The following is a 22,097-nucleotide window of genomic DNA, read 5'->3' on the forward strand; positions in this document are numbered from 1 at the left end:
TACAGTACGTAACGTTAACTCGCACGGCAGTGTTCAACGATGGCTGAGTCTCGTGTGGTTCCAAGTGGAAAAGTCTACCGTCAAATGTTTGAGGCTCAGGTATTCATCTTTTTATTGTGTTAAAAAGTTAGTAAACTGATAAGATCAGACCCTTACATACTGTAGCTGTTTATTGAGCCAATTTCCACTCGACCCATCCATAGGTACAGCTGTCAAGGACTTTACATGAAACTCGCAAGAGACGGGAACTGAAAGATGGTGTTCTACTTGGTAGCGGTGGTCTGTCTCACAGTGGCAACGACTATGATTCTGGGCAGCAACAGCAGCGCTGGACCAGAGCTCAGTCTGACACCAAGCGAGGCTCACGGGACAGGGCTACAAGGTAGAAAGAATCCACGCTACCCCATGCAAGCAAAATGTATAATGACAAAAACACAAAACATCATCATCTCGGTAGCATTGTTGGAGTCTAAATATTGTGACGGGATAACATTGATGACTGGTGCGTGCGTGACCCTCAGGGACCAGCTGTTCTCGGGTTCTGGACCTTGTCCTAGTTCGAGTGAGGAGCTGTCGATTGAGGAGGAGATACGAGGGCTGCCTGATGTTATTGGCAAGTGTCACGCAAAAGCATTGACTTCATCTTGATATGTTGTTCCGCTCCTAAGAAACACACTTAAAGTTTGCATTTCTCATAATCTGCGTGGCCACTGCCGGGCAGAATCAAGATGTGTTAACTACTCACTGTCTCAAGGCCTGTTTTGACACTTAGTTCACAGAAACAGTTATTGTCAGAAATGTGTTGTAAACGGCCCTGACCTATCCCTGAACCCCCCCCCCAGTGACGGACAGGCCTGCCTCTGACATCATCCAGAGGATGATGGAGAAGAAACGGAAGAACCACAGTGAGACTGTGTCCCAGCTGCATCACGACCTGTCTGTGCTCAGCCTGGTATAGTCATCTGACCTCCCTGCCCTTAAGGCCTGACCCCCAGCCTCACCCTAACTCAGTCATACGCCCTTCCCCGAACCTTCATCCACTGTGACTCTACCCTGACTACGATAGATGTTAAACTTCTGGTTGGTTTTGTTGTGATCTCCTTCTTCCTGTCAGGAGTTCGAGAACCGAATCAGACAAACAGGTAAGGACGTGCTTCTCCAGCTCTCCGAGTACAACGAAAAGGTGAAGAAGCACATGCAGGCGATGGACGCGCTGTCGGATCTGGAGCGGTTCACTCTGCAGGTGAGACGAGCACCTCTGGACACCGCCGCCGATGAGGCAGGCCGTCACTGACACAGCCGAGGTCTTTCTCTCTCCGCAGGATCTCCACGCCCTGTGGGAGGCGGTGAGGGAGGAGTCTGAGAAGAGGAGGAGCTGGGTTAAGAAGCTGGATGCAACCTTCACGGAGTATGAGTCTGAGAGAACAGCTATGGTGAGGCTGTGGGTGTGCTTATGAGTGCGTATGAGTGTGTGTGTGTGTGTGTCAGAAGGCTCACTCATTTTGATTGTGTGTAGATTGCAGCTTTACTGCGCAAATACACAGGACTCCTGGAGAAGATCAGCTATGTGATGCCTCCGGACGTGCACCGTCTCATGGACAGTGAAGCCATGGTAGGATGGAACTCTCACTTACTGCTCGCTAGCTCGGAACCCTTTCCACCCCTTTAGACACACTGCACCCTCACCTCTATTCACACACTGCACCCTCACCTCTATTCACACACTGCACCCTCACCTCTATTCACACACTGCACCGTCACCTCTATTCATACTGGGTCTTTTGGTTCTGAAACAAAACTCTATGGTTCAAGGACGCTTGAATCGTTCACTGAACCAAACATGAGGACTCACAGAGGGAGAGTCTCAGAAGCTTCTAGAAGCTTAACCCTGCAGACTGACCCTAACAGCGAGTGTCTCCTTCTCAGATGATTAACCAGGCTCTGCTGGCCAACCGGAGGGCGGTGGCCAAGCTGTACCTGAACCTGATGGAACAAGACCTGGAGAAGGAGCTGTCGGACCGACTGCACTGGGAGGACAAGCTCCAGGACTGGAAGAGGCACAAAGTCCGGGGGGTCGTCGACAGATTCAAGTACGGCCCAGAGCACGACAACGTTTTCTTGAGTTCTCTTTGACTTGGAAGATGTTTTAGAATATAATTTTCCCCCCCCAACCGTACAGGTCTAGTCTTATCTGCATTGTGCTGGAATTGTTAGATGATCTACTGTTTTTTTCCTCCTCAGAGATTTCATGGGGACCCCTCGTATCCAGCAGCCCCCTGATGTGCAGGCTTCCCTGGACCACATGAGGGAACTCCAGCTGACCCTCAACCAGCGGCGCTGCGCTGTATTCCAGTCACTGAGGTGGGCAGAGGGACCTTACATCCTCCTACCATGCCCTCTACAGTCTTCTATAGGATCACCTTTATGAGTCATCCTGAGGAAAGATTCCAAGCAAGATATAAGTCGTGTTTACTGAGACTAATGACTGAACTGTATTTGATGTTTTCGATATTTTAGTGCCTTGATCCCTCCAAGTTGTTCAAAGCCACTGGTTACTGAGTGGTATGATTCTCTAACGTCTATAAATCAAGAGATAGGTAAGTTTATGCTCCCTTTGACCAACATTACTGTTTTAAGAAGTTTAAATTCTGGCCAAATGCCTTTCAACTGTCATTCTCTGTAATAGTTTTCAACAAGGCCACTGAATGTATGTGTGTCTGTGTTTCCCAGACTGTATGCAGATTGACCTAGTGAAGAAGCTGGGCTCCTGTTATGAGGCGATCTGGCAGGAGTGCTTAGCAGAGGTTGACAAATGCAAGGTACATACTGGTTTACTTGTAGGCACTACAGCCGTCCTTGTAGTAAACATTACAGTAAATACAACATCATATTGTGCTTTAACCTGGTATACAGGTTTGTTTCAGATGGTACTTTGCCATCGGACACAGAGGGTATGTAATTTCCTCTTCCCCAGGCAAAAGCAGCCGTGCAACTTCCTGTGTGCCCTGTAACTTCCAGTTATACTTTAATCTACAGGAGGAGATTTTCATCTATGGGCTGTCAGCGGAGGAAGTCCAAACCGTTATCAATGCAGAGTTCCTCTCTGTCATTGGCCGATCCCAGAGCCAGGCAGAGGAACGCATCGCAAGCATGGATGTCAGTTTGTCAAAGTATCTCCTATCCCCAAGTCTCCTATACCTTGTGTCCTATCCCCTAGTCTCCTATACCTTGTGTCCTATCCCCTAATCTCCTATACCTTGTGTCCTATCCCCTAGTCTCCTATACCTTGTGTCCTATCCCCTAGTCTCCTATACCTTGTGTCCTATCCCCTAGTCTCCTATACCTTGTGTCCTATCCCCTAGTCTCCTATACCTTGTGTCCTATACCCTAGTCTCCTATACCTTATCTCTTATCCCCTAGTCTCCTATACCTTGTGTCCTATCCCCTAGTCTCCTATACCTTGCTCCTTTACCTGCTTGTGTCCCGTTTCCTTCCAGAGGGCTTTTGAGAGTTTGGCCAGAAGGGTGGCGCTGTTGAGCAGGTCTGTGTTCAAGGTGTGTCGCGGTGCGGTTCACCTGTGGGAGGCTCACAGCGCCGGCCTTCAGAAAGCAGAGCAAGAGCTGCTGGAGCAGCTGGATGTGGTTCGGACCAGCCACAACCTGCACACCAAGGTGAGGCTTCACACCCAGACCACCAGTCACCCCCCCCTGAACTGGACATGGCTTTCTATGAAAGCATCTCCTAGAGGAATACATTGTATTGTCAATCTCCCGCCGTCCCACTTATATGACCCTGGATCACCGAGCGTCTGTGCGTGTTCTCCAGAAAAAGGAGGCTAATCTTGATGTCCTGATGGACAAACTGCGTCAGGAGAGCACGGAGGAGACGCTCAGAGCCACTCTGGAGAAGACCCTGGCCTCCCTGGACGAAGTCAAACATGGGTACAGATCTGTGGACAGCCCTCCAATCTCTGGTGTTATGGTGATGAAAATATGATTATGCTCTGAGCTCGTTTCTGATAACCCGCTACTGCTATGTGTGTGTGTGTGTGTGTCTGTGTGTGTACAGATACGTCAGCTTTCACAAGGAGGAGATGGAGGTGGTGGACTGCTTCCCTGGGATGGTCCTGGAGGAACTGCAGACCTACAGCTCTGCTGTCAGCCGCTTCTTCAACGTAGAGCAGACATACAGTCTGGTACAATAAACACACACACACACACACACAACCAGTACACTCACCACATGATCTCACATGCACACGCAGCAAACACACACACTGCCACACACTCGCAGCTTCTACTAATATTTTGCATTGCAGTCATTCTCCCGAGTATACTGCCCATCTGCACAGGGTTGAGCAGTGTAGACAACCTGAACCATCTCAGGTTTTGTGTTTCAGGACCCAGAGGTGGTGCAGTCTCAGTGTCCTCTCATAAGCCTGGGTAAGAACACTTCCTGTGGGCCTGTTTGGCTCCAAAACACCCCGCTAGTTGATGTGGTTCTGGACTAGCACTGTGGTGTACTGAGGTGTGTTGAGGCGTGGTGAGCCATCTGATGTGGGTTATCGGTTTTAACGTCCACAGATTCGAGTGGGCGAGTTATTGTGAAGAGGAAGAAAGTGATCAGACAGGGGAAGAAAGGCCTGCAGAGGAACCCCGACACCGACCACCCCTCCTTCCTCTCTCTCTTCGATGAGGTAGCTTTACAAACCCGGACCGCCCCTCGACTTTCTCCAGGAGGCGGTCATCGGCTTCAGAAGCACGTTTTTATTTAGTCCCTGCTAACTCTCGTTTCTATTGTGAACCTGGTGAAGCAGCGAAGTGACCTGTGTGTTCCAGGACGCCCCAGACTCCTACGTGGAGCTGTGGGATTCTCAGTCCAAGGACGTGTTTGTCACCAGGAGGGGCCACAGCTACAGCAGCCTGGCCTGGGTGTGTCCTCAGGAAGGTGACCCTGCCTCCAGCTCTCACCCGGACACACAGCTGGTCTCCTTCCCCGCCTCCCTGCTCTGCCAGATGCTCACAGAGTAGGTGGTTTACAGCAGGGGGGCAGAGCTGCGAGCTGGGTGGTCATGTGTGTGTGTGTGTGACATTCTACTGTGTGTTTGACGTCAGCGTGCGTTTGGCGTACTTTGACCACCTGGAGGAGAGGTTCGACTCCGCTCTGAGCAGCAGCATGGTGGTGCTGGCAGCCAGGAAGGAGGCCATGCAGGCGGAGCACGAGCTACGCATGCACCTGCACCAGCCCCGCGCTCGCAGGATCGACATGGACGTCCACAACGCACGGGCTAGTCAGGACATCTGACATTTTTATGTTTTTGTTCATAGTTCGGTTTTGTTCTTGGTTTAGTCCTGCATCTAAATTGATCGCGTGATGAAAGTAGTGTGAGATTGATGAAAGTCTGTGTGACTGTGTGTGTGTGTGTGTGTGTGTGTGTGTAGCGGAGCTGGTGGTGCACAGAGACCGCGTGGACAGGCACTGTAAGGGCGTGCTGCAGGCTCTGGTGGACTACAGGACAGACTTCCAGGAGCTGCAGGTCCGCCAGAACAAGCTGACGGAAGACTTCAAGACGCAGATCTACAGTCTGGAGGACGTGTTTGTCAGCGCCACCAAGTCTGACCTGTGAGAACTGATTCTGCTGCGCTACACCTGGAACACACCTGGAACACACCTGGAACACACCTGGGAAACACATCCTGACAGTCTCATCATGTCCTCCTTTACTGTGTGTCTTTCTTCTTTTCTCCTCTCCTTCCCCTCTCTCATCTCTCCTTACCCTCTCTCATCTCTCCTCCCCCTCTCTCATCTCTCCTCCCCCTCTCTCATCTCTCCTCCCCCCCTCTCATCTCTCCTCTCCCCCTCCCCCTCTCTCCTCAGGAGATAGTCCTACCTGTACAGTGTGTGATCTGTATGTGTGTGTCCTGTCCCTGCAGGCTGGTGGGTCTGTGTGCGACGCTGCAGGCCAGCCTGGACAAGCATGTGGAGGTGATCCAGATGTCCCAGAGGCAGTTCAGACACTCCCTGGAAGCCAAGCTGGAGGGACTGAGGCAGGGCAACGCCAAGCTGCTCACCTCCTTCAAGTAGGATCCTTTCTTCTCCACCCTTCTCCTCTCCTCCCCTCTCTTCACCCTCCTCTCTTTTCTTCTCCTTTCCTTCTCCGCTCACCCACCTGTCCTCTCTGACAGTCTGTCTGGGTGTGTCTGTGCAGGCTGTTCTCCGAGGGAGGGAACTTCACCCCGAAGGAGATTGAGGTGTATCACAAGCGTCTGGAGAAGATGACCAAGCGCATCGACGCCACCGAAGAGAACGTCGTCCTCGACATGGACGTGACGGAGTCCAAGTGTCTGGACCAGGTAGAGGCTAAGGCCTGGGGGAGGGCTGGGGCTGTACTGGGTGGGGGCTGGGGCTGGGGCCAGTAGAACCACAGCTTCACTGACCTCACTTTTACAATTCCTCTCCAGGCGAAAGACGTGGTCAGCAAGTTCGAGGAGAAGTTCCACTATCTGGCCGTGGACATGAAGTTCCTGGAGAAAATCCAGTCGATGCTGACCAACACCCAGGTTCAGATCAAGAGTGAGGTGTGTGTGGTATAATGTGTGTAAACTTGTTTATGTTTGTCCACATCCTCCTCCCGTCCTCCTGGCGGTGTGTTGAGCTGCAGACGTCTCTCTCTCTCGCAGGCCTGCAAGTGCAACACGCAGAAGAAGAAGATCAGTGCCCTGCTGGTAGAGCTGGAGGAGATGATCCATGCCTATGCAGGACCAGAGAAGGTACAGACAATATAATAATAATAATAATGTATTGATTTAGCACACACTTTTATCCAAAGCAATGCACAGGGTTTGGACTTTTGATCTTCAATTAAAATGCTCTACCATTAAACTATACCTTACCCCCAAACGTAATGATTCATGTATCATGTGTCATGAGTTGTAATACTAGGGATGTGTATCGGGAATCTTCATGTACATGTTCTAGATAATACAGATAGATAATGTAATCCTGTTAATGGTCAGTAATGTGTCCCTGCCCTGATCTGTATGCAGACGGTGAGTATAGAGGTCTTCTCCTCTAACTGGTCTGTGCTGGAGGAGCTGAAGAATCGCTGTCAGTATCTGGAGTGTTTTCTGGTAAATCAGCTTCTATAGACGCTCTTCACATGCTCCACATCTTCAACCCTGCACACTGTGTGTGTGTGTGTGTCTATGCCAGTTACGACCTCTGTGTGTGTGTTCAGGACCCCTCCATGGCGACGCCGCTCCCAGACTGTCCCCTCCAGGGCTCGTTTGCGTTGGCCGCCCGGCACAAGTCCCGCAAGCAGGAGAAGACGGGGATCCCGGCCCCAGCTGAGAACCTGCTGCAGCCCAGCCGCATGGGGGTCTCCTTCCTGGACGACCCGGCCGTGGGGCTCGTCAAAGGCCTGCTGAGGTGAGGCTGTGAAGACACGCTGCTTCTGCCAGCTACCTTATATATATACTGTCTGATGTTGTGTGTGTGGGAGTCAGGTGGCTGAGCGGTGAGGGAATCGGGCTAGTAATCCGAAGGTTGCCAGTTCGATTCCCGGTCATGAAAACTGACGTTGTGTCCTTGGGCAAGGCACTTCACCCTACTTGCCTCGGGGGGAATGTCCCTGTACTTACTGTAAGTCGCTCTGGATAAGAGCGTCTGCTAAATGACTAAATGTAAAAATGTGTGTGTGTGTCAGGTTCAGCAAACCCACACCTCCTCAGGAATCCCGTTTAGAGGCAGGGGAGAGAGGATCTGCTGCTGCCACAGGTGTGTGTGTGCGTGTTTTGCGTCGATGTGAGCTTCAGTGTGAGTTACGGTGTTGACTGTGTGTCTGTGTGTGTGTTTCGTAGTCCGGTTGTCGTCTCCTGTTGGCTCAGGTCAGAAGCAGGGAAAGATCCACAGTCAGGTCGCCTTGGACCCGCTCCACAGACAGTCTTCTGAGTCAGTCAGCGCTCAGAGGTACACACACACACACACACACACACACACAGCACAGACACAAACACCAACACACACTTGTAGACAAAACACAAATGTTTTCATATCTTGACTCCGTTTGTCATAGTGTGAGAAGATTCTCCAAACCAACCCGCTTTGATAAGAGGTTCCACGTGTTCGGCTCCAAACCAGACGATGACGCCATGTGGGTTTGCTCATCGACTCCTCAAACTGTCTTACCTTAAACTGTCTTACCTTAAACTGTCTTACCTTAAACTGTCTTACCTTAAACTGTCTTACCTCAAACTGTTTTAACTTAAACGCCAGTGGTTGGTATCCTTGGTTTGAATGTGTAACTGGATCTCCCTGCCTGTTCCAGACCTACCTTCAAGTCTGTGGTGGCTGCTGTCCTGTGGAAGACCAACGACATCCTACTGCTGCTGGCAGAGGTGTGGAACCGCAATTTTCATCTCCAAATACAACTGTAACATATTCCCAAATTAAACAACATCACCCCTGATGTCTTGACTCTTAACCACCACAGTTATGTTACTTTTCATCCTTACTTGTCTGCTGTAGTTTCTGTGTGTGATATTTTTACGTCGCTGTGGATGAAAGCACCTGCTGAACGGAGTAAGACATGTTGTGTTGTGAGCAGGACTTCTATAAGAAGAAGGACCGTCGTCAGGTCACGCGCCCCCAGTACCTGCAGGACACCTTCGAGCTGTGTGCTGAGGACATCAACAAGAGGCTGCTGGCCTATCAGAACCAAGCTCAGGACTACCTCAATGACTGTGTCCAAGGTCAGCAATGGGGAAATTTGGCTGTCACATTTCTATATTGACCTGTTGAAAACGTGAAACCAGCCTGCAGTAAACGAATCAGTATCTGACGATGTAATAGGAGTCCTCAGTTAACGACGTGACTTTATCTCGTCTGTTCCGATCGTCCAGAGTTCCGTCAGCAGCTGGAAGACTTTGAAGAGTGCCTGTCCAAGGTTCCGGAAGTGCTGTTCTGTAACCTGGGGCAACAGCACCTGACCAGTCTAGACCAGGAAGCGGGCAGGATCCGCCAGAGCCTACAGTGCACCCTGCAGGCCAGCGAGGAAATGAAGGTGCTGTAGCTCCAGCGTGGTGCTGAGTTTACTGCTGTTATCATGCAGGCTGGAAGTCCAGCTGGTTTATATATGTTTGTGCATATGTAGTGTGTGTGTGTGTGTATATGTGTGTGAAGGTATAAATGTGTGTGTTTCCAGAAGGAGCACACTAGGCAGCTGAGTGTGCGTCTGAGCCACCCAGCCTGTGAGGTAGAGCTGCAGGCCCTGAGCCAATCAGAGGCCGGCAGGCAGATGAAGCTGGCCGAGGACATACACAACTCTCAGCTAGAGCTACAGGTTAGCCTAGACACTGACCCTTTACCTTAACCCACCTGGTGCTACTAGCTTTCACCCTAACCTGTGACCCTTGACCTTAACCCACCTGGAGCTACTTGCTTTTACCCTAACCTGTGACCCTTGACCCTAACCCACCTGGAGCTACCCAGCTTCCACCCTGACCGGTGACCCTTGACCTGTGAACTCTGACCCAGATCCTAGCCTGAGTCTCATCTAAGCGATTCACCTTTTATGTTATGTTGTTGCTGCTTCCTGTCAGGCGAGTTTGAGGAGACAGGGAGAGGAGTTTGTGTCCTCGCTGGCCTCCCTGACAGAGAACCTGCTCTTCCAGATGGACAACCTTCTGACCGTGGACCAGGTCCTGCCTGGACGTGAGTACCTGGCGAGTGAGCCCCTACGTCTGCACCCACTGAGCCAGAAACGTGGCTTTGTCTCGCCCTTGCAGATGCCGAGACGAAAAAGGAGAACGTCACGACCTTGCTTCGTCGTAAACAGGCCGACACTCTGCAGGAGACGTCCAGTGGAGCTCCCATCCAGAGAGGCAGCAGGTAAACACTCAGGACCACCAGGAAACACAGGACTGTAGGAGGCATGCTGTTGGAGACCAGTATTGTTCACGGTTGTAGGAGACAGTATTGTTCTGTCGGCCGTGGATGATAAGGTACGGTTACATAAACGGATGAAGATAAGAGCTCTACACTGTGTGTGTGTGTGACAGGACTTGGCCAGGGATTGCTCATTTCACAACGACTCCGGATGAACCAGCTATGGCCAAGACCATAACCGCCTCCATCACCACAGCGACAACCACTCTGGGCCACCTGAGAACGGTCGAGGCTCGGGACTCAACGTACCAGGTGACAGACGCACACCAGTAACACCAGATGACACCCTACCCCTCCACAGAAACTGATGGGTGTGTGTGTGTGTGTTACAGAAATATGAACAGCGCTACAGTAAGGTGCTGGAGCAGGCTGTGGAGGAGAATCGGGCACAGCAGAGGGAGTTGCAGCGTTGGGTGGAACACTGGAATGGCCAACTGACCACCCTCGCACAGATCAACGCTGAATAGAACAATTAGACAATTACACCCAGTATTGTTTTCAACTGACAAAATAGGTACAAAAGGGATGTTAAAATTTATATGAGAATATATTTATCATGATCACATCGAGTACAGTTATTTCCCATTTGAAATAAATCAGTAACAAACAGATGTTAGTGTGATTAACGTCATGTAAAAAAAGAATGTGCAAGATGTGTCAGGACAGTTTTAGTGATACGCTCTTCTGGCCTGTCCCAAACACCAGTGCTGAGCACTAAGCTTTCCCGATTGGCTCTTCCCAAATGTATTTGCCTCCATTAGCCGTGGAATGGATGGATACATTGCTCCCATTGTTTGAGGAATAAATAATGTCTCTCCCACACTCAGTTTTCAGCCTGAAGGTCGCTTATCTTGTCGATGGAGTGCAGTAGTTGAGACACCAAACACAAGGTCTCTGCTCCAGTCAGCAACTGCCTGCGAGGGTAAAACACAAACTGATTTAACAAGCTAGGACAAAGACCACAATGTTACTGAAAAGTACCTCTCTCACAAAGGTTTACTGTTTAAGAGTTTGCAAGGTATGCATTCGCCTCACACAGTTTCACATTCTAACTTTGTGACGCAAAAGACTTACTAAAGTCCACATAAAGGGACCTACAGCCACGGTTAAATAGCAGTAATTTGACAGCTGGTATCTGACGTACTTGATGGATGTCTCTGCGTTGAGAGCAGCTTTGTTGAGGTACTCTGACGCCGCCTGAGCATTCTGCCTCATGGTGTTCAGGGCGGTCGTCTCTCCTGCTCGCAGCCTCTCGTTCTCACACTGGTAGCCCTCCACCTGGCCCTGCAAGGAGACAGCCAGCGCTGGGTGATCACAACCGGCGCTGGGTGATCACAACCGGCGCTGGTTGATCACAACCGGCGCTTATTCCCGTTTCTATTTGTTACTGTGTGGCTCTGTCGTGAGGATGACTGTGACAGCCAAAGCGGAGGCTGAGATGTCAACCAGACCACGGAACAAGTTTAAGGTCAGTTTCCCTCTCCGTAGACCTCTCTCTCTCTCACACACACACGCTCATCATTATTCACATCGATTTTCACACAACTACAAACACAAGAAATTAAAGTCTGTTGTCTAACCTGCAACTGGTGAAGCTCCTGCTTCAGTCTGGTCACACTGTTCTCAGCCTTCACTGCTCGTTTCTGTCCAAAAAGAAAGTTTCCTGTTAATATTAGGGAGAAGTTCAAGAATGCATCGGCCAGTCAGCTACTGGTCAGTTCAGACATTGTTAATTAAGGGTCAGATATAGTTGGTGCAATCCGTCAGTGATCACACAGGCTCTTACTGTCATCAAGTGCAGGTTCTGTTCCACAGAGTGGACCATGGTCTCCAAGGCCTGGGCCTCCCTTTCATCCTGGAGTCTCTTCTTATGCAGTTCCTCTGTGAGCTCTCGAAGTCTGCGGGGGGAAACATCAGTAACTACACCATTTGCCGTCTAGTTACGTTGGCCCTTCAAATACTGTAACCGCTTCAGCCTACGCACACCCAGAATAAGTATCTAAAGCTCAGGGTTTCCCGCATCACTTTGCTATTAAGGCGGCCGCCTTAGCAACACACGCCTGCCGCCTTAACTACGTTGTAAAAAAAATACAAAAATAATATTATATATATATATATTCGCCGTGTTTCCGCCAGTTTTCTCTGCCAGTTTTCCCCCTTTCATTCCAACGGCAGTCTCCCTTCTCTAGAGAACTTTGTTTTTGGAGGAGAACTAACCCCCCCCCCCCCCCCCCCCCCCCTTGACTAACACATTTTCTGTGGGAAACCATAAAAGCTGTACTGTGTGGAGTCTGTAGTCTGTATAGTAGTGTGTGTACTGTGTGAGTGTTAGAGCGTGTACCCAGCCACCTGCGATCGTCAATCTCGGCCTTCTTCAGCAGAGATCTGACGTTCTTCCTAAGCTGAGCGTTCTCGTCCTGCAGCTGAGAAGAGAAACAGCTTCTGTCAAACACACCCGACTGGACGTCACCTGGGCCGTCCTCTCTCACAATGAGCAGATAACTGAATGAGGGGAGAGAGGGAGTGTGTGTGTGGAGGGGTGGTAAAGAATACTGAGGAGGATGACTCTAGAAGACGATGAGAGGAGAGTGTGTGTGTGAAGAACGGAGGAGGGCAGGTCTAAGTGAACCTTCTGCAGATGGTTCCTCTTCCCTTCTGGCCTGCCAGTCTGGGTCCGGAAGGAGAGCTCCACCATCGACGTCTCATCATCCCCTTCATAGTTCACCGGGCCTTGCCTGGAGCCCTGCCACAGCGACTCCTCAAGCGAAGACGGCTCCTCTCCTTGCTCCTCCTGCCACGACACCTCCTCCTCGGTACCGAGGGAGGACGGGTCTGAATACGTGCTGCAGTCTGCGGTTCTGCTCAGCACAAACTCCTGGGCGTCCTCCAAGGCTGAGGGCTCGTAGCTCCCGGCCCAGTCCTCCTCAGACTCTTCCCCTGGCTGTGGTGTCCCGTCCAGGTTGCTGTAGGACGGATACTCTCTACCTGATAGGAGGCTGCTACCGTACGTCTTCTGTAGGGTCACACACACACACACAATGACACACACTTGCATGAATCATCTCTGAAATCCTCGCCCTTGTTCACAACAACACCAACTGTAGTCAGCCTTTTCATTGCCTTTACCGTGTTTAGATTTTCTGTGCTGTCAGTGTTCCTTCGCTATATTTGACTTTACTGTTTAATTGAATGAGTTGACGTCTCGTCGATAGAACTTACCTTTCTCATTGGGTAGAAGGTTTCATCTGAATCTGTATTCATATCAGGGTCCTTGTTCTTGCTGCGGATAAACTCTTTGAAGGAGAAGGGATTCAATTCGTCTCCATCCTCTTGGACTTCATCTAAAAAAAAGTTCAATAACATTGAAGTTGCTATAGTCACAACTATATTTTGTTCACTAAGTGTACGTGGTAGCAATTATGCAAAGCTAACGCTGGTTGGCAACCTACCATCTTCGATAATTAAAGTTTTTGCAGAAGTTTTCGGTTTTGACATGTTGGATGGATGTAGAGCAGTCAGACGTACGGCTGTGACACTACTACAACAGTAAGCTTGTACACAATCTACTGTAGCTACGCTAGCTAACTTACTAACTGGTTAGCTACTATAGCTAATTCGACAGGATACGAGCTGTAATACGAGACGGAAGCACTGTAGCACATCTAGCTAACAACACAACAATGGCTACAGATCCGCCAAGATTAGTCTAGATTCCTTTCTCTAAACTAGTGACTGTACTGGCCTGCCCAAATGGTCAAGGAATTCCAGATGTTGTTCATCACTGTGGAGCGCTGAAAACAGATCAGTTGACAGATGAAAGATCACGTGTGCACACCCGAACTTTGTATTGGTTCCTAAACTTATGACGTTTATTGAAAAAAATGCACATGCCATGAAACAACCTTTTGCAACTCCCGGGTATATTCAACGTTCATCACATGTTCTGAAATTGTGGTAAGAGTGATATAAAACGTTGTGTTTATGCATAATTAAGATAAATATAAAAAATGCATTGGATTTTTAGTCTTGGTACTTGCATCTGGAAAGATTGTCTAACGGAGTAGCTAACTTGATTCATTCAAAAAGCTAATGTATAGTGGCTAGTTAGCTACCTGGTGCTGACTGGATTATTAAAGTAGGGTAACGTTAGCCTATATGAATAAAGAAATCGAAACATCATAAAATATATTATAGCCTGGGGTGTAAATGTTTACTGGGTGTTTTATTCAGCGTGATGTCAACACACGCAGCCATCTCGCAAGCTAGGTAGATGACCATCCGCTAACAATTGTAGGCCGAACTAACTGCTATCAGTCAGCCTCTTCCGCAGGCTGTGAATCAGGAACTGAATTGGGTTAGTTGGGGGACAGGGGGCAGGGTTTGAATTACGGAAGATTGTCATTGTATAATTCGCACTCTGACTGGGGGTGTGTGTTGAGTTGCTGCACGCATGCACCTTATGGACTTGAGAGGTAAGAAAACAGCTATTCCACCCTTCACATTCCAGCACAAACCCTGTTGTACTGTCTTCATCTCCTGCAGACTCAAGACGGAGATAGATACTGCAATGTCTGAAGAACATACCAAGCTGCCAAGCTCCGAGCGCAAAACACGGACGCGACGACAAACCCGGTCTCAATCCCAACCTCAAACCCAACCTCAAACAGACTCCCAGCCTCAAACCAGGTCCCAAACCCAGTCCCAACCCCAAACCCAGTCCCAACCCCAAACCCAGTCTCAACCCCAAACCCAGTCTCAATCCCAAACCCAGTCCCAAAGCCAGAGTAGTTCGAGTTCGTCATCCGTTCCTGCCAGCCAGTCCTCATCCACATCAGGCACCGTGAGCTCCGTGGACACCATCCCGGTCCAAGACCTGTCTCCCATCCGTGAGGAGCCTGAGCCCCGGCCCTGGGGCCGCCTGCTGCCCCTGCATAAGCGCTTCAGAGTCCTCAGTGAGTCCCACATGCAGCTCCTGGTTACCCGGTCTTTAAACCACAGGGCTGTTCTCTCTCTCTCTCTCTGTCTCACACTCTCACTCACTCTCCATTCCATTCTATTTTTTACTTTAACAGTTTCACTCTTACTCATTCTCTCTTTTTCTCACTCGCTCTCTCTCAATCACTCTCTTTAGTTCTTTATGAATTAGGATATTTGTATTGTATCCTTTTTCAGTTCTTCGTGTTGTGTTTTGTTTAGACTGCATCGAGGAACAGTACTGGTTCGGTCGTGACTCCAAATGCGATTACTGTTTTGAGGATGGCATGCACAAGAACTCCCCCAGGTTCCAAACCTACAGCAAAAAACACTTCCGTATATTTAAAGTAAGTATCTTGTCTTCCTTTTCTCCCTCATGCTGTTCTGTTTGGCATCACTGGTTCCCTCCATTCAACCCTACAGGAGGATGATGTCGTCTATTGTGAGGACCATAGTGGCAACGGCACATACGTAGACGGTCAGCTCATTGGGAAAGGGAAAAAGCTTCCCTTAGCTAACAATGCTGAGTTGGCTTTGACTGACAGTCGCAATAAAGGTACGGTACTGATGCCGCCTCGTAAAATATGCCATTTTCTCACAACCATTTTCTTTGAATTACGGCGCTCTGTTTTATGACTTATCTTTCTCTGTGCTGTGATGATCAGACACAGTCTGGACACAGTCTGATCATCACAGCACAGTACCTTCCTAAAGGTGATGGCAAGTAGCCTTGTTTGATGTGAAACCAACTGTTAGTTTTTCCCTTCAGCGTTCATGTTCATCGACCTGATGGCTGATGAACAGTCCAACCTGCCCAAGGAGTTTAGAGACAAGTACATAATCACCAGAAATATTGGGAAGTAAGTGTGTTGTCCAGCTGTGCTGGAATATTAACTGCGTTGGTACTGATACAGATGGGGAGGGGGGAACCCACCTGTGTGTGTGTGTGTAGGGGTGTGTGTGTGTGTGTAGGGGTGTGTGTGTGTGTTTTGTAGGGGTGTGTGTAGGTATAGGCTTGGCTGTCCGAGGTGTGTGCTTAACTAGGCGTGTGTGTTTTCTTAGGGGTGTGTGTGGGGAGGTGAAGCTGGCCTTTGAAAGAGCCACCTGTAAAAAAGTGGCCGTCAAGACCATCAAGAAGAATGACTTCCCATCTGTTGGGGTGAAGTATAACCACTTCCTGTTATCAAGGAAACACGGATGCTGAAATACATCGTCCTCATGTCGTTGTTTCTCCATGAATAGATGGCCACGAGAAACGCTGAGAGAGAGATTGAGATCCTCAAGAGGATCGACCATGTGAGTGTGTCAGAAGCACTAACTTACAGTCTGTAGCCTGAGATGGTTTGGTGCTTGTCTGTAAGGTAACAAACACATTTAGGTAGTGGACATCCTCTGTAGTTAGATGTTAACTTGTTTGCTTCCTGTCCTACGCCCAGCCCTGCCTGATTAGGACAGAGGACTTCTATCAGACCGATGATTCCTACTACATCGTTCTGGAGCTGTAAGTCTTGCGTTCTCTGTTTACATAGTTGGATTCTTTATCGCAACCTCCAACCGGGCCATTGAAACCCCCACTTGACCCAGCTGAACTTTAGACTGAAGGCAAGACATTACACCCAGGTTGGAAGATGAAGTGGAATGCACAGTGTGCGTCACATCATAGTGTGTGTGTGTGTTTTCAGGATGGAAGGAGGAGAACTGTTCAACAGGGTCAAGGCCAAGCAGCAAATACCAGAGCCCATCGCCAAGCTGTATTTTTACCAAATGTTAAAGGCCGTTGAGGTAGTTTCACCACTGGTCGTTCACAAAACGTATGCGATAGAAGTGTTTACAGGACTGTCCTAACTCTCTATAACCCCACCTTGTCCTTGGCCTTCTAGTACCTACACAACAACGGCATAATTCATAGAGACCTAAAGCCTGAGAACATTCTTCTGTCCTCCCACGAAGATGAGTGTTTGATAAAGGTGAGAGAACAAGACAGAAACCAACCCCTCAAACAATATTATAGAAAAATATATCATAAATCTTTTACTGTAAGTATGCTATTATAGCACAAGGTATGCGTGGGATGGTGTGCGATGATCCTTACTCTTGTGTTGCAGGTGACAGACTTCAACCAGTCAAAGATCTTGGAGGAGGAGTCTCTGATGCGGACGCTCTGTGGAACGGCTACGTACCTGGCGCCCGAGGTGTTTACGGACGCTGCAACCGTGGGTTACAGCCGGGCCGTGGACGCCTGGAGTCTGGGGGTCCTGCTGTTTGTGTGGTGGGTTCTACCCTGACTGCCTGACAACTGTCACGTTTGTAACGCTGCCTGTGGGTTCGGTCTTAGCCGTTTGCTGAAATAGTGCTCCCTTTAACCCTTGTGTTATCTTCGGGTCATTCTGACCCATCAGTCATTGTGACCCACCGTCGTATTGCAACAACTTTACCGCATACAAAAACAAAGTGAAGCATTTTATTTTAACCGTTAAAAGAAAATTATTTTTATTTGTTTTTGGATTGGGTAAAATTGGGTTAACACAACGATGGTTCGTTATGAACCTTTGGGTCATGTGACCCGAAGGCAGCACAAGGGTTAACACCCTCCGTGTGTGTGTGTGTGTGTGTGTGTGTGTGTGTGTGTGTGTGTGTGTGTGTGTGTGTGTGTGTGTGTGTGTGTGTGTGTGTGTGTGTGTGTGTGTGTGTGTGTGTGTGTGTGTGTGTGTTCTCCCCACTTGTTTAACAGCTGTCCCTGTGTCTGTGCACCCCCCAGTCTAGGTGGCTACCCTCCTTTCCACACTGACTGGTCCGATTTACCGGTCCCTGACCAGATCACTCGAGGCATCTTCACTTTCATCCCGTCCAAATGGAACAAAATATCAGCGCCCGGTGAGACAGAACTCTGTTTGGAACAGCCTGATCTGTGTGTGTGTTTGGAACAGCCTGATCAGTGTGTCTGTTTGGAACAGCCTGATCAGTGTGTGTGTTTGGAACAGCCTGATCAGTGTGTTTGTTGTAGTTTTTCAGTAACATACCTAAATGTCTGTTTTCTGTGTAGCCAGGGACCTTGTCAAGAAGTTGCTGGTTGTGAACCCCACCCAGCGCCTCTCCATAGAGGAAGCCCTGAGACATCCCTGGCTGGAGGTGAGACCCTCAGAGAAGCTGAACGTATCCCAGCAACAAGCACAACACCGCGGGGACCGAGAACCCGTCGAATTTTAAAACATACTTCCTTTTCCTGGGAAATCGATTTCTCCTGGTTGGACCGGGGACATTTGTGTCTGACGTAGATGGACAAGAGTGGAGCTGTGACGGTGAGTGTGTGACTGATGTTCCACAGGACCCCAACATGAGAGACAAGGCCCACAGCATCATGTACCCCAACGCTACGGCGCTCGCTGCAGGAGACTCCGATGACCCCGACACGTGGTCGGATGGTGCGGGCGGACCGTCCGACAGAGCCGCCGCGCAGTCCGACGTTGCCGCGGTAACAGCATCCCACCCCACGACACCTCACCTCACCTGTGATGCAATTTTCACCAATGTAAAAAAAAAAAAAAAAAACTTTATACTGAATTGCCAACGGAGTGGACTAATGCATATAGGAATGGTTCACTGGAGTCTGCCAGCTTGTCTAGGTCCTCGTATCTTTTGATTCTAACACAGTTCCTCTGTAGTGTTGAAGAACAGTTCAGCGAACCAACGCGGCTGTTCGCTGAGCCTGTGTTCACTTGTGGTGTTTTTGGTTCCAGACGTCCACCTGCAGCACCGCCAGCACCATCTCAGGCAGCAGGAAGAGACCGAGAGAGGACACCGAGGACGACCAACCGCCCGACAAACGGCAGGCCCCGTTCACAGCCACCTGATCCGTTTCCACGGTTACTGATCTGAAAAATCACTGGCATGCCTTGATCGGTTCATTCCTCTGTAATTCCTTATAATCCCCCGGATCTCATTTGTCTCCAATCACTCTACTCGTCATTGCCACTGTCCACATGCACATTGTTAACGTACGTGTCTCAATGTGGTGTGTGTGTATATATATATTTTTGTACTACAGGTAAATAAAACCAATTTTATTTAGGCGAGACATGGCATAATTACACATTTGCAACACTTTACGAAAGATTCAGTTTGTTTCATTTGAGAGTTCCATCTTCCTCATCCTGAAGTCATTGCCTGTTTTATAGATTATTGCTGATCAGGTTTAGTGTTTAAATTATTGATGTGTTGATTCTCAAAGCAAATAAGGCTGTAGATCCTTCTAGTAGGTTATAGGCTTTACATAGCTGATAACAATGCATCTTGGTTAAGGCAGCCTTTCTTAGCCCCGGTCCTCACGACCTACCTGCATGTTTTATATGTTTCGGTTTTCCAACACACCTGATTCAAATGATGAGTCGTTATCAAGCTCAGCAGATGCCTGTTAACGACCCGTTCATTTGAATCAGGTGTGTTGGAAGAGGGAGACATCTAAAACATGCAGGACAGGAGGTCTTGAAGACCAGGGTTGTTGACATGAGCAGCAAATCACTCAAAATACATCCAAAGGTCTTGTACATATTTGTACATCGGGGGTTTGACACCAAGGCAACCGGTGACATCACAGTTTGGCCTTTGCATTGTCCCTGAGGCGGTACAGCACGGCGTGGGCCTCGTCAAAGGAGCTGCCCACAGCAGACTGAACGCGACCCAGCCAGCGCTGTAGCACAGGACGGTCCTGCAGCACATCTCTGCCGCCCCCTAGAGGCTGGAGGAGGAACAGCAACAACAAAGGAGGCTGGTGAGAATGTTTCCGGAAAGGTAGGCAGACAGTCCTCCACAGGAGGACCACTAACAGCAAAACCCCGGTAGCTCGACTATGTCATATCCTCCGACCTGCATGAGTTCACACGCAGCCAGCAGGTCAGCTAGAGAGATGTCGTCTCCACACAGGAAGGGCTGCCTTTTCAGGAACATGTCCTGCAGCTTGTCCAGGGTGACACTCAGCTCCGACACGGCCCTCTCCACCCTGGCCTGCTCGGTCGGCTGGCCAGCCATACGGGGCAACAGCACCTGCACACACACGCAACAGAACATCACTACCTACGTTTAGAGCAGTGGTCTTCAACCCTGGTCCTTTTAGATGTTCCCCTCTCCCAACACTCCTGATTCAAATGAATGGGTCGTTATTTAGCTATGCAGAAGCCTGATGATGATACAGGGCAGGGGCGGTCGTTGAAGACCACTAATCTACAGTCATGTCAGCCCTGTCTGGCATCTTTCCCTTCCCTGATTGCTAGACATACATCAGCACCCACTGGTGAACAGGTGTTCATATTCACTCTGCGTGATGAGGTGTGGGTGATGCGTACATGTGTTGGAAGGTGCTACTTCCAACTTTACAAGCAGGTTTTTATTATTGTGCGTGTGTTTGTGAGATGCCTTAGTGATGAACACATTGGCAACATGCTTGTTGTGATTTGTGTGTTACCTCCAAGAGGAACACTTTAGCAGCTTGAGGGCGTGTGTTGGTGTGATGCCAGGCGGTGTACTCGTCCACTCTGGCCCTCCGCTCTGGTTGCTTTGGATACCAGTGGTCTGGGACATGGTACTTTGTCGCCAAGTACTTCAATATGGCATCACTGCAAAAACAGATCACACAGATCATGCAAATGAGGAGTTAAGCTATAGACGTATGTGCTGTATACGTTATCAAATTGAAGTCAATTGTATATTACTCAATGCGACTGATTGATTGATTGTTTAAATACTGTCCGGGTGAACTAGCTAGTCTTAATAATGTTAGAATTGTCCCACCTTTCAGTTAGGACAAAACCATTGTCATCTATAACTGGGACTTTCTGCATGGGGTTCAGTTTAGCGAAATCTGGCGTCTTCTGCTCACCTGCATGGAATACGACACCAGGGTAAAGCAGTGGACTTTGTTAATCTATCACCAACCCTGAAACGACTTCGTCACGTCTAGTACATGGCCAGTTATGCTACAATCGATCTGCCAACGAGGACAAAGTTCAAAGCAAGGTTGCTTTTTAGCAACGTCTATAAGGTTTATTGCATCGATGCTATGTATGCAGTAGATGCATTCGATGGATTTCTGTTCACATGAACATGTCATTTTGACCAACTAAAATAAAACGGACAAAATTATACTCGTTTGCTAACGCTCGCTAGCTAGAGCTCGCTAACAAGCTAACTGTAAACACATTGCCTTCCCTCTCTTACCTTTTCGTAGTGCCACAGTTTTCAAAATATGGGGTATTTTGTTGACATTTACTAAAATGTGTATTGCTCTGCATGGCTGAGACAGTAAGTCTAAGTAGATTTCTAAACCTCTTCGACCAGCCATTATAAGTGTCCGGGGTGAATGTAGCCAGCAGTAGTACGAGCCACTTGCGTTGTGTGTAGGTGGGTGAGTGCGGGTGAGTGCGTGCAGAAATTGTGCAGATCATAAGGAAGGTTGCCAGGTTTGATGACAGCAGAATTATCTCCATATGGAGCACTACAGCTGACACTTTTCTGCGTTACATAGGCAATTCTGCTTTGACAACAGTTAGATTATCCACTACAGTAGTTTTCGAAGTTACAGATAACTACTTCATTGATCCAGTTACAAGAGCTCATGAAAAGCTTGTGATTTCATTTTAAAACAACTAGTTCCCATACCGGGAGTCGAACCCGGGCCGCCTGGGTGAAAACCAGGAATCCTAACCGCTAGACCATATGGGACTGTACTATGATTCCGCCAATTGTGTGACCGAGTATATCAAGTCATATATCCATTCATACTTTTATGGAAACATGATGTCCTATGAATAGCGTAGGTCATTTATTACACCAGTCCACTAGCAGTAGGTGTACATTGCAGCTTGCCTAGGTAGGCTGGTTCTCAAATCTACTGACAGGCATCCCACCCGCTGCTCTACATCTAGACCTTCAGTGCTGGGGGATGGGGAGCGCATAGAGTTGCGTGAGAGAGGTTGGATCTATACTGACATCAAAGCAGCAGTACATCGCTACTGTATCCTACTCTGATCTTCATCTCAGCCAGAGATGGTTGAATTTTCAAACCTCACTTTTTAAACGGGGTGAAAGTCTTACCATCGTAGACTGACGTTGAATGGAATTGTATTCGTTTTTTTGGTGGGGAATCCAGGAGGAATGCACACTATTCTCAAGGGATTTAGCGTGGA

General features: G+C 48.9%; 4 protein-coding genes and 1 non-coding gene across 6 annotated transcripts; 2 read left to right on the forward strand and 3 right to left on the reverse strand.

Annotated features, from left to right (window-relative positions):
* Window positions 1–39: 39 nt before the first annotated feature.
* Window positions 40–10,426, forward strand: ccdc180 (coiled-coil domain containing 180). Its single transcript, XM_067231347.1, has 37 exons — window positions 40–99; window positions 204–382; window positions 522–613; window positions 843–952; window positions 1,115–1,243; window positions 1,323–1,433; window positions 1,517–1,612; window positions 1,927–2,090; window positions 2,242–2,361; window positions 2,518–2,597; window positions 2,731–2,819; window positions 3,037–3,156; window positions 3,498–3,671; window positions 3,826–3,941; window positions 4,069–4,195; window positions 4,400–4,442; window positions 4,584–4,696; window positions 4,839–5,026; window positions 5,115–5,290; window positions 5,442–5,622; window positions 5,934–6,080; window positions 6,209–6,353; window positions 6,462–6,578; window positions 6,681–6,770; window positions 7,047–7,130; window positions 7,238–7,428; window positions 7,706–7,776; window positions 7,860–7,968; window positions 8,075–8,152; window positions 8,327–8,396; window positions 8,606–8,750; window positions 8,901–9,061; window positions 9,203–9,340; window positions 9,600–9,711; window positions 9,786–9,888; window positions 10,059–10,197; window positions 10,278–10,426. Exons 1-37 carry the CDS (start codon window positions 40–42, stop codon window positions 10,410–10,412), a joined length of 4,503 nt encoding a protein of 1,500 aa, XP_067087448.1. The 3' UTR covers window positions 10,413–10,426.
* A 71-nt stretch (window positions 10,427–10,497) lies between these two features.
* Window positions 10,498–13,745, reverse strand: entr1 (endosome associated trafficking regulator 1). The gene is made up of 8 exons (XM_067231349.1): window positions 13,395–13,745; window positions 13,165–13,286; window positions 12,575–12,958; window positions 12,295–12,368; window positions 11,732–11,843; window positions 11,526–11,588; window positions 11,090–11,229; window positions 10,498–10,859 (listed from the first exon to the last, which is right to left on the reverse strand). The coding sequence occupies exons 1-8, from the start codon at window positions 13,438–13,440 to the stop codon at window positions 10,769–10,771; spliced, it is 1,032 nt and encodes a 343-aa protein (XP_067087450.1). The 5' UTR covers window positions 13,441–13,745; the 3' UTR covers window positions 10,498–10,768.
* Window positions 13,746–13,836: 91 nt separating this feature from the next.
* chek2 (checkpoint kinase 2) lies at window positions 13,837–18,993 on the forward strand. Of its 2 annotated transcripts, XM_067231531.1 has the most exons (15): window positions 13,837–13,899; window positions 14,488–14,897; window positions 15,142–15,266; window positions 15,343–15,475; window positions 15,689–15,779; window positions 15,982–16,078; window positions 16,162–16,215; window positions 16,356–16,420; window positions 16,602–16,701; window positions 16,800–16,886; window positions 17,025–17,188; window positions 17,678–17,793; window positions 17,963–18,048; window positions 18,245–18,391; window positions 18,657–18,993. In XM_067231531.1, the coding sequence occupies exons 2-15, from the start codon at window positions 14,513–14,515 to the stop codon at window positions 18,768–18,770; spliced, it is 1,764 nt and encodes a 587-aa protein (XP_067087632.1). In that variant the 5' UTR covers window positions 13,837–13,899; window positions 14,488–14,512; the 3' UTR covers window positions 18,771–18,993. The 2 variants fall into 2 exon arrangements, 1 of the variants encoding a protein (XP_067087632.1); XR_010875245.1 differs by lacking the exon at window positions 18,657–18,993 and having other exon boundaries at window positions 17,967–18,048; window positions 18,245–18,367.
* On the reverse strand, window positions 18,966–21,312 carry gstt2 (glutathione S-transferase theta 2). Its single transcript, XM_067231534.1, has 5 exons — window positions 21,130–21,312; window positions 20,704–20,791; window positions 20,378–20,528; window positions 19,783–19,959; window positions 18,966–19,654 (listed from the first exon to the last, which is right to left on the reverse strand). Exons 1-5 carry the CDS (start codon window positions 21,251–21,253, stop codon window positions 19,508–19,510), a joined length of 687 nt encoding a protein of 228 aa, XP_067087635.1. The 5' UTR covers window positions 21,254–21,312; the 3' UTR covers window positions 18,966–19,507.
* A 249-nt stretch (window positions 21,313–21,561) lies between these two features.
* Window positions 21,562–21,633, reverse strand: trnae-uuc (transfer RNA glutamic acid (anticodon UUC)). Its single transcript has one exon. It is a non-coding gene; the product is annotated as a tRNA-Glu (tRNA).
* Between the last annotated feature and the right edge of the window lie 464 nt (window positions 21,634–22,097).

Source organism: Osmerus mordax, chromosome 28 (assembly GCF_038355195.1).
Source record: "Osmerus mordax isolate fOsmMor3 chromosome 28, fOsmMor3.pri, whole genome shotgun sequence".
NCBI classification, from domain to species: Eukaryota; Metazoa; Chordata; class Actinopteri; order Osmeriformes; family Osmeridae; genus Osmerus; species Osmerus mordax.

Excerpts from the sequence above, each read along its gene's own strand:
- ccdc180 (XM_067231347.1), top strand. The coding sequence starts at position 40 with ATGGCTGAGTCTCGTGTGGTTCCAAGTGGAAAAGTCTACCGTCAAATG. Across the intron at positions 383-521 it reads TCACGGGACAGGGCTACAAG|GGACCAGCTGTTCTCGGGTT; the intron begins GTAGAAAGAATC and ends CGTGACCCTCAG. Across the intron at positions 5,027-5,114 it reads CTCTGCCAGATGCTCACAGA|CGTGCGTTTGGCGTACTTTG; the intron begins GTAGGTGGTTTA and ends GTTTGACGTCAG.
- entr1 (XM_067231349.1), bottom strand. The coding sequence starts at position 13,440 with ATGTCAAAACCGAAAACTTCTGCAAAAACTTTAATTATCGAAGATG. Across the intron at positions 11,844-12,294 it reads GCCGAGATTGACGATCGCAG|ACTTCGAGAGCTCACAGAGG; the intron begins GTGGCTGGGTAC and ends TTCCCCCCGCAG. Across the intron at positions 10,860-11,089 it reads AACGCAGAGACATCCATCAA|GCAGTTGCTGACTGGAGCAG; the intron begins GTACGTCAGATA and ends TTACCCTCGCAG.
- chek2 (XM_067231531.1), top strand. The coding sequence starts at position 14,513 with ATGTCTGAAGAACATACCAAGCTGCCAAGCTCCGAGCGCAAAACACGG. Across the intron at positions 15,780-15,981 it reads ATCACCAGAAATATTGGGAA|GGGTGTGTGTGGGGAGGTGA; the intron begins GTAAGTGTGTTG and ends GTGTTTTCTTAG. Across the intron at positions 16,079-16,161 it reads ATGACTTCCCATCTGTTGGG|ATGGCCACGAGAAACGCTGA; the intron begins GTGAAGTATAAC and ends CTCCATGAATAG.
- gstt2 (XM_067231534.1), bottom strand. The coding sequence starts at position 21,253 with ATGGCTGGTCGAAGAGGTTTAGAAATCTACTTAGACTTACTGTCTCAG. Across the intron at positions 20,792-21,129 it reads AACTGTGGCACTACGAAAAG|GTGAGCAGAAGACGCCAGAT; the intron begins GTAAGAGAGGGA and ends TATTCCATGCAG. Across the intron at positions 19,655-19,782 it reads CTGCGTGTGAACTCATGCAG|CCTCTAGGGGGCGGCAGAGA; the intron begins GTCGGAGGATAT and ends TTCCTCCTCCAG.